Source organism: Callospermophilus lateralis, chromosome 11 (genome assembly GCF_048772815.1).
Source record: "Callospermophilus lateralis isolate mCalLat2 chromosome 11, mCalLat2.hap1, whole genome shotgun sequence".
Taxonomy (NCBI): Eukaryota; Metazoa; Chordata; class Mammalia; order Rodentia; family Sciuridae; genus Callospermophilus; species Callospermophilus lateralis.
Window position 1 is genome coordinate 1,682,727 of NC_135315.1, and position 25,251 is coordinate 1,707,977.

The 25,251-nt window shown below is 57.5% G+C and overlaps 1 protein-coding gene across 4 annotated transcripts in view; it reads right to left on the reverse strand.

The window, feature by feature from the left end:
- Baiap2 (BAR/IMD domain containing adaptor protein 2) overlaps nt 1–25,251 on the reverse strand; it is a 65,221-nt gene that overhangs the window by 21,150 nt on the left and 18,820 nt on the right. For all 4 annotated transcript variants that reach the window (XR_013092733.2, XM_076871635.2, XM_076871637.2 and 1 more), the window contains exons 4-6: nt 6,130–6,191; nt 5,408–5,479; nt 4,708–4,845 (exon numbers count right to left, since the gene is read on the reverse strand). Coding sequence is in view for 3 of the 4 variants with exons in the window: in XM_076871635.2 (XP_076727750.1) it covers nt 4,708–4,845; nt 5,408–5,479; nt 6,130–6,191 (272 nt within the window). In the remaining variant the exon portion in view is untranslated. The remainder of the gene's footprint in view (nt 1–4,707; nt 4,846–5,407; nt 5,480–6,129; nt 6,192–25,251) is intronic.

A 25,251-nucleotide genomic window follows, 5' to 3' on the forward strand; every position in this document is an offset into this window, starting at 1 on the left:
CTGAGGGAGACAGGCTGGCCAGGTGAGGAAGGACTCTGGAGAGGTAGGGTGGGTTACAGGCGGTCAGGGAGGAGAAGGGGAGACCATGGGTGCAGGTGTGACCTGCCCTATCCTATGGTGGGCATCTTGGTGCAGAGGAGGCCTGGCTTCCCCAAAGCTGACACTACCCACCAGAAGGACCCTGCCTGCACCAGACTAGCATGGCCACCAGTCCTGAAGAGAACCAGACACTCCCTTCTCCCACCTGGGCTGCAGCTGGTGTCCAGGGAGATCCTCAGCCCCATGGCCAGCCTGAGTCATGGCCCCTCTCGTCCTGCCCTGGCTTCCATCTGCAGGTAGGACACAAGCACACCCCTTCTCCATCCCAAGAGAAGGCACCCTCTCCACCCCAAGAGAAGGCACAGACTAGGCTCACTCTGAGGCCTGTTCTGTCACTTCCAACCTACTGGACACAGAGTGTCCTTCGCCCTTTCGGGTCCACCATGCCCCAGGAGAGTGCCCCATGCTCCATGTGGTCAGTCTCTTCCCTCAGCCTGGATGGCTGGCTTGGTAGTGACGGAGTAGCTGGGGAGTGAAGCCCGTGGTGGGGCAGGGTGACCGCAGGCTGTGGGTGTCTTGCTCACGCCCTCCTCTTATGTAAAACTCTCCTGTCCCAGTTAGCGCCCCAAATGCTCCTGGGCTCCTGCTCCCTGACCTATAATTTAAAGAGCTCTTTTTGTGGAAATCCCAGCACGCACTGTCTCGAGCATCTGCTGAGTGTGGCTGCTGAGCTCCTGGTCTTGCTGCCTCTCTGGGCAGGGACTGGGTAACTTCAGGCCCCAGGCAACTTCACCAGTTCCTTCACCAGCCTGGGCAGCAACCACGCTCTGGGCCTGGCCTGCCCACAGTCCAGTGAAGGCCACAGGCCTAGCTACTGTTGCATGTGTACAAGGCTCTGGCAGAGTCCAGCAACAGAAAGGCTGTTGGGAAAGCAGCACTTGTTGGGGCCCTCTGCCACATGGGTACCCCCAAAGACACAGAGCTGCTCCCCATGAGCCCCTGAGCTCAGCCCCAACCTGAAATAGCCCCGGGACCTCCCTGCTGAGTTTCTGCTCTCAGGAGCCCCTGAACCCAGGTTGCAGAGGCCAGAAGGACGTCACGGCTAACACCAGGCTCCAAGCATCCCGGTGACCTCAGAGACGATTCTCAAGACACATAGTCATGCTGCAAGGGTACACAGAGGACCATACCCGACTACACACCACCACTGCTCCTCCCACTGGCCTGTAGCCTGTGGTACACCTAACGAGACCAGGGTGGCCAGGACCCAGGCGGCCTGGTTCCTGAGCCTCCACCTCCACCTCACCAGCAGTGACCATGGCCAGCATAGGCTCGGGCTCCAACACTGCTCAAGCACCCCAGGGTGACCCTGTGCCAGCCACGAGACCTTTCATACACAGATGTCCTTACCAGTCTCCACCTGCCTTGCTGCCCACAGTTTGTACCATGGCTAGGCCCCCTTATGTCTGGCCCACCAGGTGAGGGACACACAGAGTCTGAGAGATAATGGGGACATGAGGAGGGGGCCTCTGTGGGGGGGAGTGACTGGGGAACTGAGTGGAAACGTCTACTTATCTGCTATACACACCCCAGGCCCAGGATGGGCCAGGTCACTCCAGGGCCTGGGGTCACCACCACTCCCAGTGGTTCAGTTGTCCCACCTTCCTAGTTAGCTCTAGGAAGTAGTCCCAGGGGTCCAAATAGGATAGCATCCAGCTGCCACCCCAGCAACTGGGTGTGTGCACCTTGGCCTCCCCAAACCCTGCTTCAGGGATGAGAACCACTGTTCATGTCAGGGGTGACCCCACAGGCACACTGGACATGGTGGCTCCATTGGCACAGAGCAAGCAGGTCTAAGGGCTGCAGCATCCCAAGGGCCAGGCAGGGTCTCCAGAATGGTGCAGGGAACAGCCCTCTGGCTGGAGACTGCCCCAGCAGGGCCCTGTGGAGGCCTTGGCCACTGGGCCTCCCTGTGGGCAGCTGGGAAGCACTCAGAATCTTTAACAAAGGGGAAAACATGGGGAGAAGGTCTCTGAAAAGCTGTGCTTCCACATGGAAGGAAAGGTCCTCTCCCTGGTAACAAGGACCTGCGGGGGTCTCAGACCCACAAAAAGCGGTAAAAGGCCAGCCCAGCGTCCTTCCCAGATGCCCCAGCGCTCAGCTCCTGCCCGTCAGGACAGACAGCCTGGAGCAGCAGCAGCACATCTCCACTCTCCAGGCCTGCTCGAAGCCCACCCCAGAGCCAAGACTGACAGTGGACGCTGCCTGATGGACAGGCACCACGAGCACTTACTGTGGGGGGACACAGTAGGTACAGCCACCAGGGCGGCCCCACCATGGCAGCTTCAGTTCTGGTGTCACACAGGCTGCTCCTGGTGCCTAGGACATCCTTGCTGGCAGCTGGAGCCACCCTGTTTGTACAGCCACCCATTTTACAGATCCTACTTTTACACCCAAGAACGTTCAGCCACGGGGCTCATGCAGGACTAGGTGTCCCTCAGGTCACATCTGTGCCCAGCCCCCAATAGGTGAGCCAGGCAGCACTGAGGTACTGGAGGGGCCCAAGCAGCCCATATGGGAAGGAGGCACCAGAATGGTCCTAGAGCAGACCTCCCCAGGGCTGGGCGCTCCAAGGCTCACAATCTGCAGGGAGGAGAGGCCTCTGGGCACGATGGCGCATACCAGCCACTCGGGAGGCTGAGGCAGGAGGAGCACAAGTTTGAAGCCAGCTCGCCAACTTAGTGACACTCTGTCTCAAAACAAAAAATAAAAACGGCTGGGAATGTAGCTCAATGTCATAGCACCCCCGTTTCCATCCCCAGTCCTGGGGGGGCGGGGAAGGGCCTCCACTGCTGCATAGATGAGAGGCCAGTGAGATGCAGTGGAGGGGCAAACCCACCTCTGGGCTTGTGGGCAAAGTCCAATCAGTCAGAACATGCACAACAAAGCACTCTAGCCACAAGGCAGGGTGGTGCTGTGGGCAGTGGAAGGAGGCAAGACGTGGGGTGACTGCTGATGGGCTTGGAGTGTGTGTGCGACCAGTGAGCTGCAGCTACCACCCTTTTTTTTGAGACAGGGTCAAATTGCCCAGGCTGGCCTTGAACTTGTGGTCCTCCTGCCTCAGCCTCCTGTGTCACTGGGATTGCAGGTGTGCACTGCTGTGTCTGGCCAGGGCATGGGACTCCTCCTAGGTGGTGGAAATGCCCTGAGCTGCCTGTGGTGATGGTTGCACAACTCTGCAGATGTGCTCAGAACCACCCCACTGTTGGCTCTGTGAGGTGTGAAGACTGTGTCTCAGTGAGGCTGTTACCAGGGCAACACAGAGCGCTTTGAGGAGAGGGGAGCACAGGCCCCAGCTCCTCCCAGCGGGCAGCCATCCCTTGGACAGCCTTGGTGTCCTGTCACCAGGCTGGAAGGCTTGCTCTCTCATGCACTCACACCTGGAATGGTTGCCCAGGAAGGCCAACAACAATCACACCTGCACTGCCTGCCCCTGCACTGAGGAAGCTACCACACTCCCGTCAGCGTCAGGGGGACGCGCTGTATGCGTCAGGCCTTCAGAAGGCAAAATGGCGGCCAGCTTCAAAGATCCAAGAGGACGTAAGACACGTACTGAAGGGTGTGTGTCGGTGTTCACCACACTCCCACTCTGAGGACCCTGATTGCAGACTTTGAGGTAGTCAGGGCAGCAATCTGGGACAGCCCCAGGTTGCACACACCCTTAGAGGCAGCTGCGGATCGTTAAGAATGACCAAAACAGAGATTCTGAGCACAGAGAGATGCACTCCACATGAGGAAGGCAGGGACCATCGCTGCCGCCTTGCAAAGCACACTTGCGTGAGCAGGAACCTGCACAACAGGGCCACTGGCAGCTGCCACTCCTGCTGTGGCACTTCTTCCTTAGCGGTCTCAGCTCCCTGCCCAGGCCTACCAAGTGACCCCCCACAGGCTGCACGCTGCTCAGGCCCACAGACCTGCTCAACTTCAGTGTGGACACCACAGCTGCACACATGTGCACACACTCACTTAGGCAGGTGTGTGCTGAGAACAGCAGGCAGGGAGGAGCCCCCAGATCAGAGACTAACCCCAGAGCCACACCCTTGCCTTCCCAGAGCATTTCTGGAAACTTCTGTCGTGGTTGTCTGGGGTTTTCCTGGTGTCTCCTCCAAACAACTGGTGTCCTGCTTTGTCGTCCCTCCCTGCCTGTCTGTGGCGACCTCTGCTATACATTCTGTGCCGTTCAGGACCCCAAGCCATGCAGCACACAGCACCCGCGCTTCTGTTGGGATGGTGAAAGAAACAGCAACAGCAGCGGCCTCTCAGGAGCCATCGGCCATGCTGCCATGACTAGTTGATGAGGGTGACAATCTGGGGCAGAATCCAGAGCGACCAGGGAAGGATTTAATTTGGATTCCTGCTCCAGTGGCCAAGAACCTTCTGGTGAGCAGGTCATCCTGCCAGCCAGGGGATGCTGGCGCTTGCTGGGAAATCTCCCAGGAGAGCAAAGCAGGCCTTGCCCACTTCCACCAGGGACTCATCCTGTCCTCGGCCAAGACGGGATGATCACTTTCTTGCTGAAAGTGTGAGGTGCTGCTCTGTGGAAGAGGCTCTACATGGAGCTGTGGGCTCGCCTGGTGACCTAGCACCTGGCGGTGGGGGCAGTCCTACCTGCAGCTCCTTGTCTGAGTATTTCTGTGGATTCTTGCTCCCCTGGCTCTTCTTGCGGAGCTTCTTCAACTCAGCCTGACACTTGTCCAGGGCGTCCCCCTTGCCCCTCTGCTCGGTCTGGTATTTCTTCAGTGCCGCCTGAGGGTCCACAACGAAAACAGAAGCTCGAGAGCTCAGCAGCAGCTCGGCCCCTCCCCTCCTGGTCCTTCCCCGGGCTGCAGGCATAGCAGGCCCGGAGGCAGCACAGGAGACATGCTCAGCTGCAGTCTGGATCAGCAGGCAACCTCGGCCTACCTGCCCACAGCAGGTCTCTACAGCCCAAAGACAAAAACCGGACCTGGGAAGGGCCCTGGTCCTCAGGCAAAAGCGTCAACTCATGGGGTAAATCCTGCCAGGAGGTTTGCCTCAGCTTCCCGGCCAGCTAACCGGCAAGGACAGGAAGAGCAGGCCAGAGGCACTCGTGAAGCTCTGAGAGAGCTTCAAAGCCGTGTCCTCAGCTGTGCCAGAGTGGTGGAGAGGGGGAGCTGCACATGGTGCCTTCAGTGTGACGGTCATCCCAGGGCTGCGCGGGGGGCACCCGAGGCGCTCAGGTGGAGGAGCCCTCTCGCGCAGGAGGCTCAGAGGAGCCGAGAAGCTCCACACAGAGAAGGCCTGAGAGCAGAGGGCAGCAGCACGGGTGGGGCTGGCGGGGTGTACTTACGCTTAGGTACCTGGAGTCCAGCTCCACCTTCTGCTCCAGCTGCGTGAGCAGCTCGTTGTGGAAAGACTTCAGCTGGACATGGGAGAGAAAACAGACCTGCAGTCAGCTCAAGGCAGTGCGGGAGCCCCTGGACAGGGCACCCAGTGAGACCTGGGCCCCGTGGAACCAGGAAGCTGCTGGAGCGAGCACTGGACAGAGGTCCCAAACGCTAAACAAACTGGCCCTCCTCAGCTTAGAGGTCCACTTTCCCAGAGGGAAACAAACACCCCCACTGACCCATGCTGGAGCCAGAGGAGAGCAGATAGCAGCTGGGCTTGAGAGGAATCGGGCGAGACCTCGGCGACCCCTTGCCTCGGGCCAGAAGCTTCTAACCAGCACCCGCCACGGGGAGTCAGGGGAGTCCAGAGGAAACCAGTGTTCTGGCCATCACCACAAGGCACTGGGTCCTGGCAGGGCTGGCGCTGACTGACCCCACCTGGCTCCTGAGGCCAGCCCAGGGTGAGACCTGGCCTAGCCCATGCACATTGTCCCCAGGCCACTCACCATGGCTCATCTGACCTGTGCCCAGAGCCCAGGGCCTATCTCTACCTTTGAGTATGGTCACAGTCCCACATAGGAACACAGCCAAAGCACGTAGCCAGCTCTTCACCTGGAGCCTGCCCACCCTGCCCACCTGCACTTGCCTTTTGCACCCAGGAGCGGTCACTAGAGGCCAGACTCACCATCTCTTCCAGCTGGTTCTGGATCTGCCTGTGGACTTCGGCCATCTGGAAGAGGACATCTCCTGAGAGAGCAGGACAGCAGGAAAGAAAGAGGGTTAGACACTCAAAATCATTAGCTGCTCCTCTCCCTGGAGCACCAATGCTGGCAGGCCATGCTGGCCTTGGGGCTGAAGGAGGTCCTGCCTAGCCAGTTCTCATCTTGTCTAGGGAAGCCCCATGACCTCAGGCAGAGAGCCTCGGCGGGGGGAGCAGGGGCAGGAGAATGGCTGCTGAGGGGAAATGAAATTCTAGAAAGACAAGGGACTCTGATCCCAAATGCACAGCATGCCTGGCATCTCGGGGGTGACCTCAAACATCTACACTGAAGTAGATGCTCATGGCAAAGAGAAGAAGTAGGGACAGTCATGTGGACCTGCTTCACGCCTCTGCACAGACCTCACACTCAGACACTGACCACCACCTGCCCAGAGGGAGCCAGGCAGAGGGATGCTCCAAGCCACACAGCAGAGTGGGCAAGCCTTCCTCAGGGAACACGGTGGGCACAGGTGCTGGGCACAGGCCACATCCCTTTCTGACCCCGAGAACAAGGAGGAAACAGGTGGCATAGCTCAGCACTGGGACTCCATGCCCTGGAGGAGTGGGTACACTGAGGCAGTCTGGGCCCACAGCCAGGTTCCACGCACGTCTTTCCAGGGCAGTGGCCCTTCAGGGATGCCGACGTCCCCTTGGCCCACTTGCAGAGGGCAGAGGAAGGCAGAAGAACTGTGCAGCATGGAGCGAGCAGTGGCGGGCTATTCCCAACCTGGATGCCCACACCCCTGCCCTGGAAGCACGTTTCAGACTCCCACTCCAGATGGGCAGGCGTCTGGGTTACATGGATGCTGGGCTGCCTGCCCCTTACCATGAAGGGTCGGTGGGAGTATGGCCAAGCACCATCCCACTTGCCCCCTGCTCCTGTCAAGGAGGACAGGCCCCCGGGATGGCTTCAGAACACTTCTTCCTGTTCAGCCAAGTGAGATGTTGGCAGAACCCACCGCCCACCCCAAACAGTGCCTAAGGAACTAGCTCTGAGCCGGGAGCACACACCTGGGCTGGTCTCGAGACCCACACTGCCCCATGCCAGCCCTGTGTGAAGGCTGCCAGGCCAACGGCCCCGTTTCCTTGGCTGCAGAGGGGCTGGAGCAAGTGATCCCGCCACACTCCATTGACTGGCAAATATCTACTGATATTTAAGAGGGTCTGTCCCCACCTGAAGGGCAGGTCATTTTCTGGTAAGTCTTGTCCCTGAGCCCTGTCTGAAGCAGAACTTTGCTCATGTCGGGGCACCCCAAGGTCAGGAGGCTTAGGGGGTCCTCTTTGACTCAAGCAGGCAGGGAAGCCACTTAGGAGCCCAGGAGCCCACTGAAGTCAACAGAAACCAGAGCAAGTCCTCTGACAACCCTTCAGGAAGCCCGACCGGATGACACTCCCCACAGGACCATAGCCAGTCCCAGAAGTCACTTCCCTCCAGGAGCTCATCTGGATTCGGAGATTGGATTCATACCCAATGTCTCCACGAGCAACGGGGTGCTTCCGCCCCATGACCACAGGGACACTCAACGTGGAGGAGGACCAGGTGCTTCATACACTTACTCCTTCCATCGGCACAAGCTGCAACCAGGATGTGCTGGCCTCCCTGCCCCAAACACGTGGCTCCACATTAACAGGAGGGACAGTGGCCAGAGCTGGGCCTCAACCCCAGTCAGCTCCCGCCTGCAAAGCTGGGGCTTCCTGCAGCTGGCCCACAATCTCTTGCAGGGCCACTCTGTGGTCAGAGGGCACACAAGACAGCCCTGAGAGCCATGTGCTGACCACCGACTTCAACTGCACACACCCACACAGTGCCACGGTGTGCCCAGAGCCAGAAACCGTCCCTGGAGAGCACGTCCAAGCCCACAAAGCCCTAGCACGACAGGGCCCTGGATACTACTGTGTGGGCCAGTACCATAGGAGGGCACAGCAGAGGCCCCAGGAACTGCACCCACAAGATGAGAGCACTGCTGCTCTGCTGCGGCCTTGGTGTTCCAGACAAGGCTGTGACCACCGATGGCCGCAATCAGTCCCGGGCCTGGAAGGAAGTGAGCCTGAGGCCTGCCAGCCTCTGTCGCCCTCCAGGGGCTCAGGGGAGGGGGTAAGGACAACAGGGGGACAGAATTTGGCATGAAGGGGCCTGGTCCTCACACCCTGGGACAACCAAGTGGGTAAGTCTGAGGTGGTGGACACAGAACCCCAGGGAGAGGGTGCAGCTCCTGCCAGCACACACTCAAGGCCACACAACTCAGTCACTTCTCTGAGCTGCCTGGCTGCTGCCAGCCATCAGAGCACTGTCCTGCATGTTGAGAACAGGGTACACAGGAAACCCAGAGCCACAGACCAGACGACCCCCCGCCCCCACTCAGAAGTCACAAGGGCTCGATCCGTCAGCAGGGCCCATGAGCAGAAGCTTAGGTTTCTTCTGCTTTTCTTCGTCTGTAAGTCCCAGGATGAACGACTGCTGCCCAGACCAGGAGCCCCCGGGCAAGACCTCCGGGTTTTGTTTAATGGGGTTCCTGAGGCCGGGGGGAGTAGGTGGGCCTCAGATTCACCTCCTGGCTCTCAGGGTCCCATCAGCATATAAAGTGACTTTATCCAAGGCCAAGGTGACACAAGGGCCTGAGGTCTATCCTGTGCAGGGTCCTGCTCAAATCCGTGGTCTTGCTGGGCCTGCCCTTACCCTTGGAGTGTCACGTGCCCCACTCCCACTCAAGTGGGCCATGGAATCCACGAATGAGAGTTGAAGCACAGGGCAGAGGGCTTCCAGACAAACTGGACACACTCTGCTGGAAGTCTCCCTGGGCGGTGGTCTCCACGGCTCTCGCCACATTCTTTAGACACCAGAACTGTTACGTTAACATCAAGACCAAACAGGAAACGCACACGTTCTGGAAGGCTACCACACCAATTCGACATTTGGAAAACAAAGTCATAAAACAGCAAATCCTGGGCTGGGGTTGTGGCTCAGTGGTAGAGCACTTGCCTCGCATGTGTGAGGCACTGGCCTCAATTCTCAGCACCATATGTAAATAAATAAAATAAAGACCCACCAACATCTAAAAAATATTTTTAAAAAATAAAAATAAAACAGCAAATCCTTTAGAAAAGAACTAATGATGTCAGGGTCACAGAAAGCTTCTTGCAGGATCTCTGCCAAGTGACAGGAGTCAGAGACACAAAGGACAGCTGCCACCATTCCACCCAGGCTGTGCTGACACTCAGATGTAGGCCCAGAGTCCCTGCCAGCCAGATCCCTCCTGCTCAGAGCCCAGCCAGCAGTCCAACCCTGCGGCCCCCACCACGCAGTGGGCACTCATAAAGAATACCCAGAACCCAAGCTGCAAGCTGGTGCATGCAAAAGGAGCCACACCAGAGTTTTAAACCTGACTTCACCTGGAGCCACAGGATATTGTGCACATGTGGCCATCAGCAGTGACCCCAGCAAGGCCACCAGCACACCAAATCAGCAGAGGATGGCACCCTCTCTTCTGTGCCCTGCAACCTGACCATCAGGGAGACACTGCTCACCAGGGGCAGTGACTTTTGCCAGATAAACAACTAGGCAGTCTCATCCACTCTCCATGTCCTTTATGGGTCTAGAAGACATGCTAGTGAAGGGCTTCAGGACCAGAGGGGACCACTCTTTGGAGAGATATAAGGCTGAACAGTTGTGGGTGGGCTTTGGGAACACTTACTCACCAGGCCCACCCTGCCGTGGATGAAGGAGGGGGCTGCTGGTTTTCCTAACTGGCCTGTGATGCAGACACCCAAACTCTTGGGGAACTGGTGTTTGGGGCCATAGCACAGGTGAGTCCGAAACTGGAGCAAGTGGGTTCAGAGAAAGGTGAGGTCCAGCTGGGCCAAGTGGTAAGGGAGGCCAGGCAAGCCCGTGTGCAGAGCCACCACGTGATGGACTGCCAGAGCACTGGTGTGCAGATGATGACCGGCAGCAGGGGCCCCACCCCAGGGTGCTGGCGTGGGAAAGCATGAGGCGGGAGGAGCCCCCAGCACACCTAGAGCGTGAGTCAGCCTTCTGTTGCCCCAGGCCTGGGCAGAAACCTAGGGGCACAACAGGGCTCTGGCAGAGATAGGGTGATTGGGGATGGAGGAGGGTTTGTTTCCTGAGCATCTGGGAATTGGGGAGGTAAGAGAGGGGCACACGTAATGCAAGTCAGTTGGGATGATCTGAAAGCACACAGGCACAGAAAACAAGGCACCCCCTCCCTGCCAGCCTCTACCAACCCAACATAAGCCAGGCAGCTGCAGGCCAGCACACTGTCACCTGCACTTGACCCCACCAGTTCTAATTTTTAAAGGTTTCTGATATTGTTAGTGACCTTGAACATGGCCTCATATCTTGCGCTTATGAGTGAAATTCAGTCCTCAAGGAAATGTCCCTCCTCACAGGAGAAGAGGCAGGGGTGGGACTGCCAGGTGCAAGCCAGCAGAGCCATCACACCCCATGCAGCAGCACACACAGGTGTGCACCGTATACACAGGCAGAACAGCCACACACCCCGAGTTTCCTCCAGACCACGGGACCTGTGGGGAACGTTCGCTGGCCCTGGTCAGCTGTGCTTTGTTCAACTACACAGGAACCTCACCACTGCCCTCACTTCTCATACCATCTGACTAGGAGGCTTAGCATCCTGGGAACCAGCAAGGAGACCACACCAGAGCTGGGAGAGGCTGGACAAAGCTGTGGGTCCAGCACCCAGGCATGGCCCCTGCAGGTGCCTGGTCACCTGGTGGAGCAAGTGTTTCCCCCGCACTGAGTCCCAGCTCCTCTGCAATCACATCAGGCCAATGGGACCCACACAGCCCCACCCCCATCCAGGACTGGACTGTTCTGGACTTTTTTTTTTTTTCCCTTTCTTTGTAAAAATATTTTTTTTAGTTGTTGAAGACCTTTATTTAATTTATGTATATGGGGTGCTGAGAATTGAACCCAGTGATCCACACATGCCACGTAAGTGCACTACCACTGAGCCCCAGCCCCAGCCCCCTGCTCCAGACTTTCTACACAAAATGGCATCGTCCAACACGTGGCCTTCAGCCCCTGGTTTCTTTCACTAAGCACAGTGAGAACAGGCCCATCCATGTTGCGGCAATGGGCAGAACCTCCTCCCTCCCCTGCTGACCACCGCTGCACTGGACGGAGAACCTGCACCTGTCACCTAGGCATCTACTGCCAGCACTCGGCTGCTTGCTCCTTGGGGCGACTACACACAGCGAAGCCACAGCAGTCAGTTCTGCACAGCCTGCAGTTAGCCTTTCTGATTCAGGCTCTCTCCTCTCCTTACAGGCAAAAAGTCCTCCAGCAACCAGAACCAAGGCAAGTGGGCAAACTGGGGTGCAGCCAGCACCAGAAACCATGTGGGAGGCCAGAGCCTCAGAATGCTTAGGGGGCCTACTCTGATGGAGCAGGAGCCTCAATCGGGGCCCCTTCTAGGCATCTGCCTACCAGCTCCCCCTGAGAGCCCGTCCCTGTCCCTGCCCCAAGCTGGTCCTAGTCTGCTGGGAAGACAAAGCAAGAACATGGTAAGCTGCTGATGCTCACAGGACCCGAGTCTCCAAGGAGGCCCTGCCTCCCCAGCAGGGATGGTGACTCAGGTCCATCCCAGCAGGTAGGTGGGCCTGGCTGTTCTCACCACATCAATGGAGCCTCAGTCTTGGCTGGCCACTGCCCCAGCAGCAGGTGGCTTCTGCTGGACCTTGGGATCCTGAACAAGAGGCATCACCAAAGCTCAGTCACTTCTACTTCTCTTTCTCATTTTCATTCTTGCTGACCAGGGGAAAAAAGTCCCAAATGACCTCAAAGATATGCACAGACCCTGGCAAGAACTGCAGTGACAAGACAGGTGCAGGTGCCCAGGTGGCCCTGCAGAGTGCCCAAGACCAGCCAAGACAAGTTCACCTGGGGGACTGAACACACCAAATGGAGGAAGCAGAGACACTTGAGGGCCAGCACCTGCCACCATCTGGTCACTAGTGAGCACAACATGGAGAGGAAGGGGCTGGCACCAGAGGACATGTGGACACAGAGAAAGCGTGGTGAGGTGCCTGCACTTAAAGGGCAAGGTTAAGATACAGGAGGAACAGGTGGGAGAGGGACACACCAAGGGGACAGCCGGGGGACAAAGGCCGAGCTCCCAGGAAAGGATCTTGAGCGACCAGAGCAGGCGGCCTCTCAGGAAACCCTGGGCAAGGTGAGGACCCCAGGGAGACCAGGTGCTATGGTGACGGGCCAGTCACACGGGCAGATGCTCACGCTCGGCTTATAGAGCTTCTGGAAAAGGGCACAGCCACCCCCTGAGGCGACCAATGGCTGTCTTCAGGGGACCGGACCCGGCTCAGGCACTTCAGGGATGTCTGGTGGCCTCTGAGGACACTGGGAGGCCACCGAAGCTAGAGGCTGAGCAGAGACAGAGCCTTGGCCTCACCTCCCACTTGAACTCAGCAAGCACCAGGAAGTCTCCCAGGACTCCCCAGGGGCAGAGTGGGGACCTCAGCCACACCCGGGCGCCCAGGACCGAGAGGGCAGAGCCTGGCTCTGCAGCCTGCTTCGCTGGGGCGTAGAAGACAGGCTGTGTTCTGGCCCAGCCCACCTCTGTGAGCATCACGGGAGCAGCACAGCGAGGCAGCTCACCTCGCCACGGCCTGGAGGCCAAGGCTGGCCATTCTCTTAAGCTCTGCTCTAGTGCACACCTGGGCACATGCACACACCTCTTCTGAGACAACTGGGACTCAGGAGCAGACACTGAGGCATCGCCCCTCCCAGCACCTCAGCCCGTGTCCAAGAACAAGGGTCTCTTGTTATGTTACCCCGTCACTGTCCTGACCCTCAGGAATGCTGCCATGACACACCCTCTTCTAATCCACAGTGCACACCCATGTCCCCAACATGGAGTCTTCTATAGAGCACACTGAGGCCTGCGGCGTGTGGCTGGCCGCCTCCTTGGCACTCTCCACCTGACCTGCTTCAGCAACACCGGGGCGGGGTGGACACCCAACCTCCAGCACACCAAGACGCTCACTTTCTTCCAGGTGCCAAGATCCCTGGTCTCTCATCTAAGTGTCCCCTCATACCTGGCTTTCACAGGAGGCATTTTAGAATAGTCACTGTCCTTATAACCTGCAGATGACAGGAAGCAGCAAGGGAGTGAAACCTGGAGACTGAAGGTGGTGGGGTGGGGAGGGAGCCTCAGGCTGGGCTCAGCCCATGCAGGCCAGGGGGCAGACTGCACGGCTCCCCATCCTGGTCTGCAAAGGCCAGGTGGGCTTCCCCTGAGGCCCTGCAGGGCCCAATCTTCCTGAGCAGTCACTTCACTTAGGTTTAAGAAGGGAGGCATTTCCTCCAATGCAGCGCAGGCTCCAGAAGACAGTGGACCAGACCGCGTGGTGAAGCTGGGCCACGTGGCAATGTGACATGTCTCTGGGCTGCCTGACCACAGGGCTGGACACACTGTGGAAGGCCAGGATTCCCAGACCAGGGGAGCCTCACATTCAGCAATTCATACAGAGGCAGTTTGAGAATTTGCTCTGCACTGTGGGCTCAGCTCCCAAGAACACAGGGACCACCATGGGATAACGGGGCTCTAAAAGATCAGCATCAGGAAGGCCAACCAGAGGGCAGAAGTCCTGAAACCCACTTAACCCAAGAAACCGTAGAGGAAGCCAGGACCCCACGTGGAGGGGGTCTGTAAAGCAGGTTACACTCTGAGATGCACACTCTATCTGAGCTGGGGGTGCAGTGGGGAAGTGCCATGGCTTCTGTTTCCAGAACCTACCACCCCCACATAGGACCACCCCAGCAGCAAGGACCTCCATCTACCACCTGTGTGCTGGCTGAGGCTGTCCTGATGTGCAGTAGGTGGCCTGGGGAGACAGGCTGCTAATACTGCTGGGTCTGTGGGAAAAGAGTCCAGACCTGGATGCCCTTGCAGACCACCTCCTCATGGGTAGAGGGCTGCTGCACCTGGTGCCTATGAGCAAGTCAACAAGACCCAGGTCACAGGCCAGTCTTCCCCAGGACACTCAACTCAAGAACCTCTGAAAGTGCCCCCCACCACACACACACACACACACACACACACACACACACACACGGAGGGCCACTCCTCCGACACTCCAACTCTGAGCAGGAAGGGCAGGCAAAAAGGTTAGAGAAAGTGGCCAAAAAGGTAAGAGACCCAACCTACAGGCTGGCCAGAGAGCAAGCCCCACGCCCAGCTGCCCCCCAGCCCCTCCAGAAGATAGGGGCTGTGCTCCACAGGCTTAGAGTAGACAGCCCTCTGCTGAGACCCTGCCTGGTGCCAAAGTCAGATAAATGTGGGCATCAAAGAAGGAGGGATCTGAGCCAGAGCTAGAGAAGCACCATGAGGTCACGAGGGTATGAGCCAGGCCACAGCCACTCTGCACCTCACCAAGGAGTCCGTGAGGGATGGCAGGAATGGAGGAGACACGGACGTGGAAGAAAACAGGGCCTGCAGCTGGACTGGCCTCTGCCCTCTAGGCACCAAACCTGGGAGAAGGGAATGCAGGCTCAGGAAGGTGGGATGTGGTGGATCAGCTGACCTGGGCCTGCTCTAGCCCACAGAAGCCTAACCTAGCCAACATCTGCTGACCAGCCAGCAGAAAGAGAGGAAGACCCAACACCGCCGTGACCTAGAGGCTGTGGCACTGGCATGCATGTGTCCACACGGCACTGTGCTGGAGGGGCCAGGTCTGGCCACCATGGCCCACTCAGTGTGGCAGGCCTCAGATGACAGAGGATGCAAAAACACTCCTCGCAGACCAGCAGCCCCAGAAGGAGCTGGGGAGCGCAGAGGGAAGGTCCCTGCCTGGCTCTCTGGGCAATTCCACCAGTGCTCTAAGACCTCCTGGAGCCGGACTCCATCCTGCCACAGGAGTAGGGGGCTGGCAGGCAGTACCGGCTGCTATGGAGTGGCCACAGGCACCAGGACACTTGTTCAAGTTATTCCTGTCATTTCAGGAAGTACCAGAGCTGTCACGCTCTCTGCCAGGGGCAGACAGGCTAGGCTATGGGCTCCTAAAGGGTCCGCTGCCACACTTGGCGGTGAGCACGCACACCTCCGCGGCCTTCCTGAGAGGAGCCTCCAGAGCTCATGAGCACTGCCTGCAGGAGGCACGAATACAAGCGCCCGTCAGGCAGTCTGACAGCTAAGGGGGCTGCCAGGGAGTCTGTCCCCAGAGCCACAGGAGGGGAGAGGGGCTGCAGGACCCCCCTCTTGTGGCAACGACGCCCTCCTCTCCACTGCCCTGTAGCCTCCAGCGCTCCTTTGGGGGAACTGGGGTTGTTGTCCCATGCACCAAAAGGCCAGAGCAGAACGTGGCGGGAAGAGAGTAACAGAATATTGATGGCTGTGTTGCCGTGGTGACAGCACTGCTACCAACTGAAACAAAACAAGTCCAAAGATGTCACTGTGGTGTGAAAGTAGTACCTTGGACACCAGGGGCTGAGGGGAGAGAGGGGAGGAAGGGCCACGGCTCCCCAGCTCTGTGGTCAGCTCTGCTCTCACCTGAGAATCCCCAGCCACCTAAGCTGGTCATGGTCCACAGAACACCAACCAGCAGGCCCTCGAGGTCCTCACACACTGGAGCTCCAAGCTCAGAGGCCACTGGTGGGGTGGCCAGGTGGACTGCTGCAAAGGCCCCAGCATGCACGGAAGTGGAGACAGGGCTTGGGGGACCAAATTGAGGTGATCTGCTCCCCACATGGGCCAAGCAGCCAGGGCTTAGCCTGGCTGCTCCCACAGCACCAGGAACTGGGTGCCGAGTGAACCCTCAGTGGACAGGTACCTGTGTACCGGCTCTTCTACAGAGGACCCAGTGGAGGAGGGTCCCACAGTCTGTGTTTCAACAGAGAAGGGGCCACTGCAGCCACGGGAGAAGACCCTCTGAACACTGAGTCCTAGCTGCAATCCCAGCTAGCCTCAGGGTCTGCCAAGTCCCATCATCAAGCTTGGGAGTGGGGCTGGGACACACAGACCATTAGATGCACATATCTGTGGGGGCTGCCGCTCTGTGGACCAGCCACTGGCCACCAATGCCCCGTCTTCCTGTGACCCCTGCAGTCTTGGCACTGTCCCTGGCACACGTGGAGCAGGGCCCACACTCCTGAGTGGCATTAGACAGGGGCTGTGTGTGCAGCATGCACTCACCCGGCTGAGATGCAGCCCGGCAGTTCCCCGTGAAGTAGCTGCTTGTGTGCAACTGCTGCCATGGGAGGCCTCCACCATGCAGGACGTCCCAAGGACAAAGCATAGCAGCTCAGGACCCACGTCCAGATGTTCTAGGAAACCAATGGGAGGGCTCCCTTGAGCCCCGCCCGCCCCTCGAGGGCTGTGTCCTGCAGCTGGGGGATCCTGTCCTGGAAGTCTCTGGGCTCATGCTTCCCAGGAGCACCCTGATCACTCCCAACAAGCAGGGCGGGTCTGCAGAGGCCTGGGAGAGTCAAGCTCGGCAGCTAGCTGTGCACACGTTCTGGATGCCACCTCACCTCAGAAGCACAGCCTCACCACAGAGCCCATCAGCGTCACCCACGGCCAGGGGTCAGCCCCACAGCCTGTGTCCCAGCCCTGAAAACTCCTCTCCTAGGGGAGCCCCACAAGCCCCAGCAGGACGAAACACCACAGCCAAGAGGTCAGAGGCCATGACCTCTGCAGCCTAGGCTCAAGGACACAGAGAGGGAAGCATGAGAGTGGACCTCCAGCCAGGGCTGCCCTCCTGCTCCTGGGCTATCTCTGCGTGATGCTGACCACCCTGGTCACCCCTTCTCTTCAGTCCACACACTTCAGCTTAAATAGCCTGAAACAGGAAATTCAGGGGCTTCTGGTTTGAGACCCACTTTACTCCCTCCTACACACAGGGGTAAAGGTGTCAGGAAACAGGCTGGGGGAACCATGGGCCAGGACTGCTTCATATTTGCTCCCAGAAAACAATGGTCACCAGAGCAGAGGACCCACGGTCACCAGCCCTGGCACTGCCGTACTTCTTGATATCCCCCTTACAGGGCAGACCTGATGCTGGGAACATGGCACATGCAGTGCGCTCTCCCCCACTGTCACGGAGCTGCTGCCCAGCACTTGGCAAATCCAATTAAGACGGTTATTAATCTCGCCCTACAAAGGCTCAATCTGGCTCCACAAAGGTTTCAGCAGGTGGCCAGAACTGGCCTACTAGAGGCTCAATCCACACAGGAGTGCAGGTCCCTTGAGCCCCAGAGCCCTGCCCAGGCACGGCCAGCCCCCCAGGCCACCCTGTCATCAGCCCCAGGACTCAGATGCTCTTCTGAGATGAGGACCTGAGACAGAGGAGGCTGCTCCCACCCAGGGCAGGCTAAAGCCCACAGCCACACAGGGAAAGGCACATGGACAGCCCCTGGGACAGAGGGTCTTCATGAAGCCCTGACTGCTAGGCATGGACCAGGGAAGGGCCCTGGGGTAAGTGTCTATTCCCGGGCACTCCAGCAGCTGCTCCTTCCCAGGTGATGAAGGCGCCTCCCCCATTTCTACTGTGGGGAAACAGGAGGAGTAGTGGGAGACCTGGCGTCGCTAGCTGGGAAGGGGAGGTTAACAGCCAGCTGTGCACGGTGGCACAGGCCTATGATCCCAGCAACTCTGAGGCTGAGGCAGAAGGATTGCAAGTTCTAGGCCTGCCTCAGCAACCTCAGCGAGACTCTCAAAAATAATTTAAAGTGGGTGGCAGGGATGTGGTGCTTGCCTAGCACGTGTGAGGCTCCGTTGCTCTAGGGGGGGAGCTGGGTGCAGCCACGTCCTCCCTTTTGTCTTTTGTCAGCAGGCAGCCACTGCCAAGGGGAGGCCCAGGACCAGGCGGGACCATGGTGGCTCCCACTGTGTGGATCTAATTAAGACCTCTGAGCAGTGTCTGTCAGGAGAGTTTAGCCATCTCCAGAGATGGATCCCTGCTGCTCAGTCTGACAGCAGGTGAGAGCCAGCACTCAGCTTCCCACACCAAAGGGGATGCCAAGGCCACAGCCTCCACCCTGAGACTGGGGCTGGCCACACTGCTGCTCCTTGGCCAGGTGTGGATGGCTCCACCCAACCTGGGTGGCAGCACAGCCAGGCCACCACCCCCACTCCCATCTTCACCACAGCCCACAGCTGGAGTGGTGGCAGAATGGGGTGGCACCTCTGAACCAGCTCAGCCAACAGGAGCCACTGGGAGGCCCTGAAACCCCCTCAGGGTTCCACGCGGAGGGTGCTTATTCCCTCCTGCCTGGCCTCACATTCCAGAGAGACCAAGTATCGGGAGGGAGAAGAGAAGAGAGGCAGTCATGGGAAGAACACAGAAGCCTGCAGCCACAAGCCGTCCCCACAGGTGGGAGCTGGAAGGCCGCCTCTCCTCTTCGGGGTGATGGGGTGCACACCACCAAGGCTGCATCACATTCAGAGTCACTGACTCAGGGTCCAAAGCCTAGTCCACATTCCAGGCAGAGTCGCGGGCTCCTGCCTGTGGGCATCCCCATTCTGAGGCTGTACCCAGCACCCATTTCCTCCATCTTCCTGGGTGCCCAGTGAAGCCAGGCAGATGACAAGGGCTAAGCCCAGGGAGCCTGGCATGCATGCACATGCCCTGTGATCATAAACAAGGCACCGCAGGCCCTGGCAGGTACAAAGCGGCCCTTCAAAGAGAGGAAGGAACAGGAGAGGCCTCCAGAGACAGAAGGCTGCACCTACAGCCCGCTGGCCCCAGCCTACAGTAGAGCCTCGCCCAAGGGAACACCCAGTCAGGGTCTCTGGAGGACGGCCCAACAGGTGGTACAGATGCATGAAAGCAGCGAAGGTCTCTCAGGGCAGGCTTCTCCCCCTCTACTGTGTGGTGGCCTTATTTCTGACAGTGTGCCCTTCTGAAATGTCAACAGCACTGCATGAAGCCTGGGATGTACCAAAGAGCAGGCTACCTGGCCTCCTCACCTGGGTGACTGTGGCACAGAGCACTGGAGCCCCCTGCCCAGTGTGCACGCTGGACCAGGAATGTGAGGACTCTGGCCTCCTCCTGCCACCTGTCCCCTGTCCCCTGTCCTGGCCAGTTTGGCTCAGCCCAGTTCTATGCATCCTGAAACTTTGTGCCAAAGAGCCAGGGGCAAGGCTGCAGGTGGCCGTCCAGCAGCATAGACATACCATGGTCAGCAGCCTCTGGAAGGTGCTATGAATGAGCACAGCAACCAGGCGGCAGCCTGGACGGCCACACGTGACTGCCCAGAGTGCCTCCAAGGCCCACAACAAGGCAAACTATCTGCCCGCCTCTGCCCTGTGGCCACAGAGATGGCAGAGAGGGAGCAACAGCAGGAAACAGGAGCCGCAACTACCTCCTCCTGAACCCTAGTCCCTGCAGAGGGCTGGGAACAGCACAATGGCAGCTTCTGACTGGGTGTGGCCCGCCCTCCCTTGGACCACCAGCTAGGCTCAAAGCCACGGGAAACTCTGCCTGTCCTCATTCGCCAGCAACTGGCTCGAACACTTGGTTGGCTGGACACACACTTTCCCAAGCTGCTGCTCAGTCCAAGCTCCAGAACCCTCAGGAAGCCAGCTGAAGTCACACCCAGTTCACATGCATCCAAGTGGCCATGAGAGCAGCAGCACTCCCCTCATACCTGCAGCCTCCAGGGACCCCACGGAGGCACGCCTCAACAGACCCAGGGCCGAGGATCGGGGGATCTAGCCAAGCAGCAGGCAGAAGTGGGGGTGGCTGTGAGAAGACACAGGATCGTGGAGCCACCTCCGTTCCCTGACCAAGCAGCCTGCAGACTCACTCACCGCAGGGAAACAACATCCACCGGGAGATGACAGGATTCTCCCTCCCAGCCTCAGGCCTGAGGCCGCCTCCCCGCTGCAAGGCCAGAGCTGTGGTTCTGAAAGACCAAGGGGACCAAAGGCAGAGCCTGCTCTGGCCACTTGCAGGAACAAAGGGGCTGCTGCAAATGCTCGTTTGAAGCAAAAATGACTCCCTGGGCTTTCATGACTGTGGGCACGGGCCCAGCACCAGGAGCATTTTCTCTGATAAGACCTCTGAGCAGCATCTCTGGCTTGACACCCTCCTTCCTACCTGTGGGAAGAATGAAGTTCCAGTTCTAAAGGGAACTGGGTGGGGTGGGAGAGGCAGCATCACCCTCGGCAATCAGACCAGGTCTGTGCAGTGGAATCCTGCCCCTCCTAATGGGCTGTTGGTTTAGTAAGTACCACAGGACTACAGGGGGCTTCCTGCATGTGAGAAAGAAAGCAGGGCCAGAGGCTGAAAGGCCACTGCTTCCTGGCAACCCCTGCCCCACAGCTGGGTGCCATAATACCCGGAGGCCAGGAAGAGTGCGGGCTGCAGCCCTGCTTTGCTGGCATCAAGATTAACCACTGAAGCCAGGTGCCAGGTAGCATCCCTGCATCCCAGACATTCTGGAGGCTGAGGCAGGAGCATCATTTGCACCTAGGAGTTGGAGATCAGCCTGGGCATGGTAAAACAAAACACCAAGATTAAAGAAAGAAGACCAAAGAAAAAATAAAGATCAATGAAAACAATCAAGGATCCAACCAAGGACTAATCGGGCTGAGTGCCCCAATAATTGCATAGATCCAGGTCTCCTCTCCCCAGGACTCCATTCCTCAAGGGCTCTGGTTCACCCCCAAAGCAGCAGAGGCATCATATTTCAGGAATGAGCAATACTGTGGACAGGAAGACAAGGAGAAAACTAGGTCAATATTAAACAAAACAAACTAAAAATGAGACCCACTGGTCTAGAGCAGGCCACCTCACGGTAATAAGGTTCAGCTTAGCAAAAAGACATAACTATACAACACATATGCATTTGATAACACAGTCTGCAAACACATAAAGCAAAAACTACCAGACAAAATGGTGAGAATGCAGACACAAATGTGTCTACAGAACATTCTACAGCAATAAAAATAAATGTACCCACTGCTAGCAACCGTATAGATTAATAAGAGTGAAAAAAGGTACAAATCCACTTTTCTATGGCTGACACTCAGAGGCCAATGGCCCAGGACTCCTACGAAGCCCTGGTTGTCTGAAGCTCTGTCTCTCTCTGGGCCTTGCCACCCTCCTCTGTTTCAGACCCTCCCCATTTCTACAAAAGAACCCTGTTTTTGTGTACCTTGCCCCATTGGACATGCCTTCTACTCCCCTCTTTCCCAGAGCCCAGTTTTCCTCTGGGTGGGGTGGGAGAGGCAGCATCACCCTCAGCAATTAGACCAGGGTCTGGGCAGTGGAATCCTGCAGGGACTGCTGCTCGGGTGGCCCCTGCAGACTGCACACCACCCTGCCATGTGTGATGTATTGTTCAGGGGCCTCTCTTGGGGCTATGGTTACTCCCCAGGCCCACCAGGGAAACTGTCAGGAGTCTTCAGAACACTCAGGACAAAGATCTTAAAAGCTTCCAGGGAAAGAAAACCAAGACCTCCTTCTTCACACAGCAGCAGCAGCAGCAGTGTCAGATAGTGCTGGAAACAGCAGGGCTGGAAGTTAGAGGGCAACATGGTGATGCCTCCAACTTCCCGGCAAAGATCACCCCAAGTCCAAGTCCCGTGGCAGGTAGGAAACCACCTGCAACACCTGCAGTTCAAAAGCGTTTCCCCCTTTCCTGTTCAGGAACCTTAAAGGAAAAACAAGATGACTCTCCGATGGGGTGATACTGGCACAGAAAAGACCGAAGACTGGGGTCCAGCTGGGAGGGGGCACCAGGAGGCCCCCAGGGGACCGTCCCAGTGGAAGCCCAGATGACTGGAGCTGGACAAGGGGACTCCAAAGAGAACCCCAAACTATAGGAAACAAATGGACAATGGACAGCAAAAGGGTATGGTCTGTGGATTTGGGAACACGTCGATGACATCAAAAATGACGCAAATGAAGATGTGAGTCTAAGGGAAACAAAACTGTCACGTTAAGAACTGTGACCAGAGCCCAGTAGAAATCCAGGAACCATCATGCCAAATTAAAAAAAAAAAAAAAAAAATCAACCTACTGGACTTTATTAAAATTGACCATTTGTGTAATTCTAAATATGCTGCTGGGCTAGGGTGTGGCTCAATGGCAGAGCACCTGCCTGGCATGCACAGGGCTTCCCTCCCCAGCACTCAATAAAAGAAAAGAAACACAAAACTCACAAAAAATGACAGACCAATCAGGCTGAGAGAAAATCTCTACAAAGCACACACCTGACAGGATCACACCTAGAGCGGGAGGACTCTGTAAGTCAATGAGAAGGACAGGAGGAAAGACCCGCACAGACATGCCCCAGGAGACAAGGGCACGCAGACCAGCCCATGAAAGACGTGTCACACTGTGAATCAGGAAACCAGCTCTAGAAATGTCCAACCTGAAAGAACTCCGCCCACCAATCAGGGCACAAACAAAGAGCCCACCCAGACCTACGTGGGGCCTGGCTCAGAAAGGCAACACCAGAGCCAGGGGTTCTGGAACACAATCCAGCCACACCCACAACTCCACTCACACGACTCCTGGCACTCGCACCTAACCTTGCGACACAGAGCAGATCAGTGGCTGCCTAGAGGACCTGGATTCTGGGAGGAAGGACAGGTCCAGCACCTGGCCTCCACACCAGCCACACAGCTGCCTGCGGCAGAGCTCATGTGCAGTTGGCTGTGCTTCAATTAAGCCCCAGTAAGCGGGACACAAGTCACTGGGCCATGCTGAGTGTCTGTCTCAGCAACGGAAAGGTCATGTTGTCACCACATAAACAGCACGTGTTGACATCAGCCACGATCGTGTGGATTACACCGGCCAGGGTGAATAATGGCATAAAAAAGCCAAATCCACATTTTCTACCTTAAGAACTTATTAAATGTCTAAACTTAAAAAGCAATAGCAGCCGGCTGTGATGGCTACGCCTGTAATCCCAGCGGCTCGGGAGGCTGAGGCAGGAGGATCACAAGTTTGAGATCAGCCTCAGCAACTTAGGAAGACCCTGTCTCAGAATAAAAAATAAAAAATGCTAGGGAGCACCCCTGAATTTCCAAAACAAAACCCCAAAAGCAGCGGCAGCAGCATAAACTTATCTGGTAGATGTGCAGAAGCAAACAGCAAGCAGACACCCAGACACCCAACAGATGGGCAGCAAGCAGGGAGGACAAAAGGACCAACTTCGTCTTTTTTTATTTATTTATTTTTTTTTTTTTAAAGAGAGAGAGAGAGAGAATTTTAATATTTATTTTTTAGTTTTCGGCGGACACAACATCTTTGTTTGTATGTGGAGCTGAGGATTGAACCCGGGCCGCATGCATGCCAGGCGAGCGCGCTACCGCTTGAGCCACATCCCCAGCCCCCCAACTTCTTTTTAAAGCAAAGGCATGTTGCTTTGGTAAAAGTCCAGCTTCCAGCCAGTGGCCCAGCAACCCCACTGCCAGGTGCATGCCACTTGTATGTCCACACAAGTACTGTTCCACGAAACACTACTCCCAACAGCTGAGAAGAGGAAGCAGCCAATGTCCACTGATGGATGGAGAAACAAAACCGGCCTGTCCACGTGGTGGAGTATCACTGGGCCATAAACAGGAATTCTGGCACATGCCACGACATGGACCGACCTCAAAAAAACCCGCTCCACGGAAGCAGCCAGATGGACATGGTCACAGGTTGCTCAAGGCCACGGCAGGCAATGTCCAGGAGAGGCAAATCCATGGACATAAACCCACGAAAGGAGGGGCTGCTGGGGCTGGTGAGGGGCAGGCAGCCGCGCTCCTTCTCCCCCCAGAGCTGGACAAGAGTCCAGCCTGAACTGGACGTGCTGAAAGCCCTGGAGTGTTCACAATGAACGGATGAACGGCATGGCACCAGCACAGCTGTCAAGAAAGCCGTTACCAAAAGAGGACGTTCTGACGGGGGAGCCGGCAGCACCCCAGCCACTCTGCAGGCGCAGCAGGCTCCACTCTCCAGATGAGCCCAGGAGAGATTTCAACACAGCCCCATGCAGACAGGAAGCTCCCTGACTCAAGTCGGAGCCCTGACACCACCTTCCCTGCTGCCCACCTGGGCCTGCAGTTCATCACCCGCCCCAAGTACGGCAGCAGGTAGTCCACGAATCTTGCCGTGTTCCCAGACAAACCTGCCCCTCACTGTGAGGCTGCCCAGGTCCTGGACTGCCTACAGGCAGATCCTCACCCTCTGTGGGTGAACAAAAGATAAAGCCCTGATCCTCTATCACCGGACGAGAAAAACCGCCTCCACAGACACACGGAGCTCAAACAGTGCCTCAAAGATGGCTTCGGAGGCGTTGGGAAGGCCAGGCTGTGAAGGAGGGCACCTTCTCTAAATTCTAGACCAAAACTCCAGTCCAGAACTCTGGGGGACCCACATGTGGTACTGGCGTCACCATCTCCATGACCCCATGTTGTCCACCTCACCAACCAGCCAAGTCTACAAGCCAGACTGAAGCGAGGTATCCAGCAGCCCAAACAAAAGACCTTCTGCCCTCACCTTCCCAGGGCTGCCAAGGGCCCCAGGTCAGCTCTATAACCACAGTGCAAGAGGGTCTCCTCTGAGGGCCATCAGAACTGCTGAGACCAATACAGCCTTCCTTTTAGACGCCCAGGTGCCATGTCCACAAGAGCCCAGTCCCCTGCACGGACTCCTTGTCCTGGTCTGCCACTTCACTGGGCCACATCCACATGCAGCTTTGTTCCCTTCCCCCAGAAAGGTCCTGTGGTTGCATCTGACAACCCAGCAGCATCTCGAGAACACTGGAGGCCACAGGAATCCTGAGCCCTGAAACACAGCAGCAGCAGGCCTGGCGCCTTCACCAGAGGCTGACTCTGTGCAGGTCTCGAGACACAGGACAGGGCAGAGCACAAGGTGAGAGCAGGCGGAGCTGGGAGAACGGCGGCCCTGCAGAGGGCCATGGTGGGGGAGGCAGGCCCCTTCTCAGCACCCCAGCCTGCGAGTGCAGCTGGGGCCCTGCACTAGCAGCAACCAGAGCTCAGCCTGCCCTGCACGCTCACGTCAACTGCAGTCTAAGCATCTGCACCTGCTGCCCTTGCT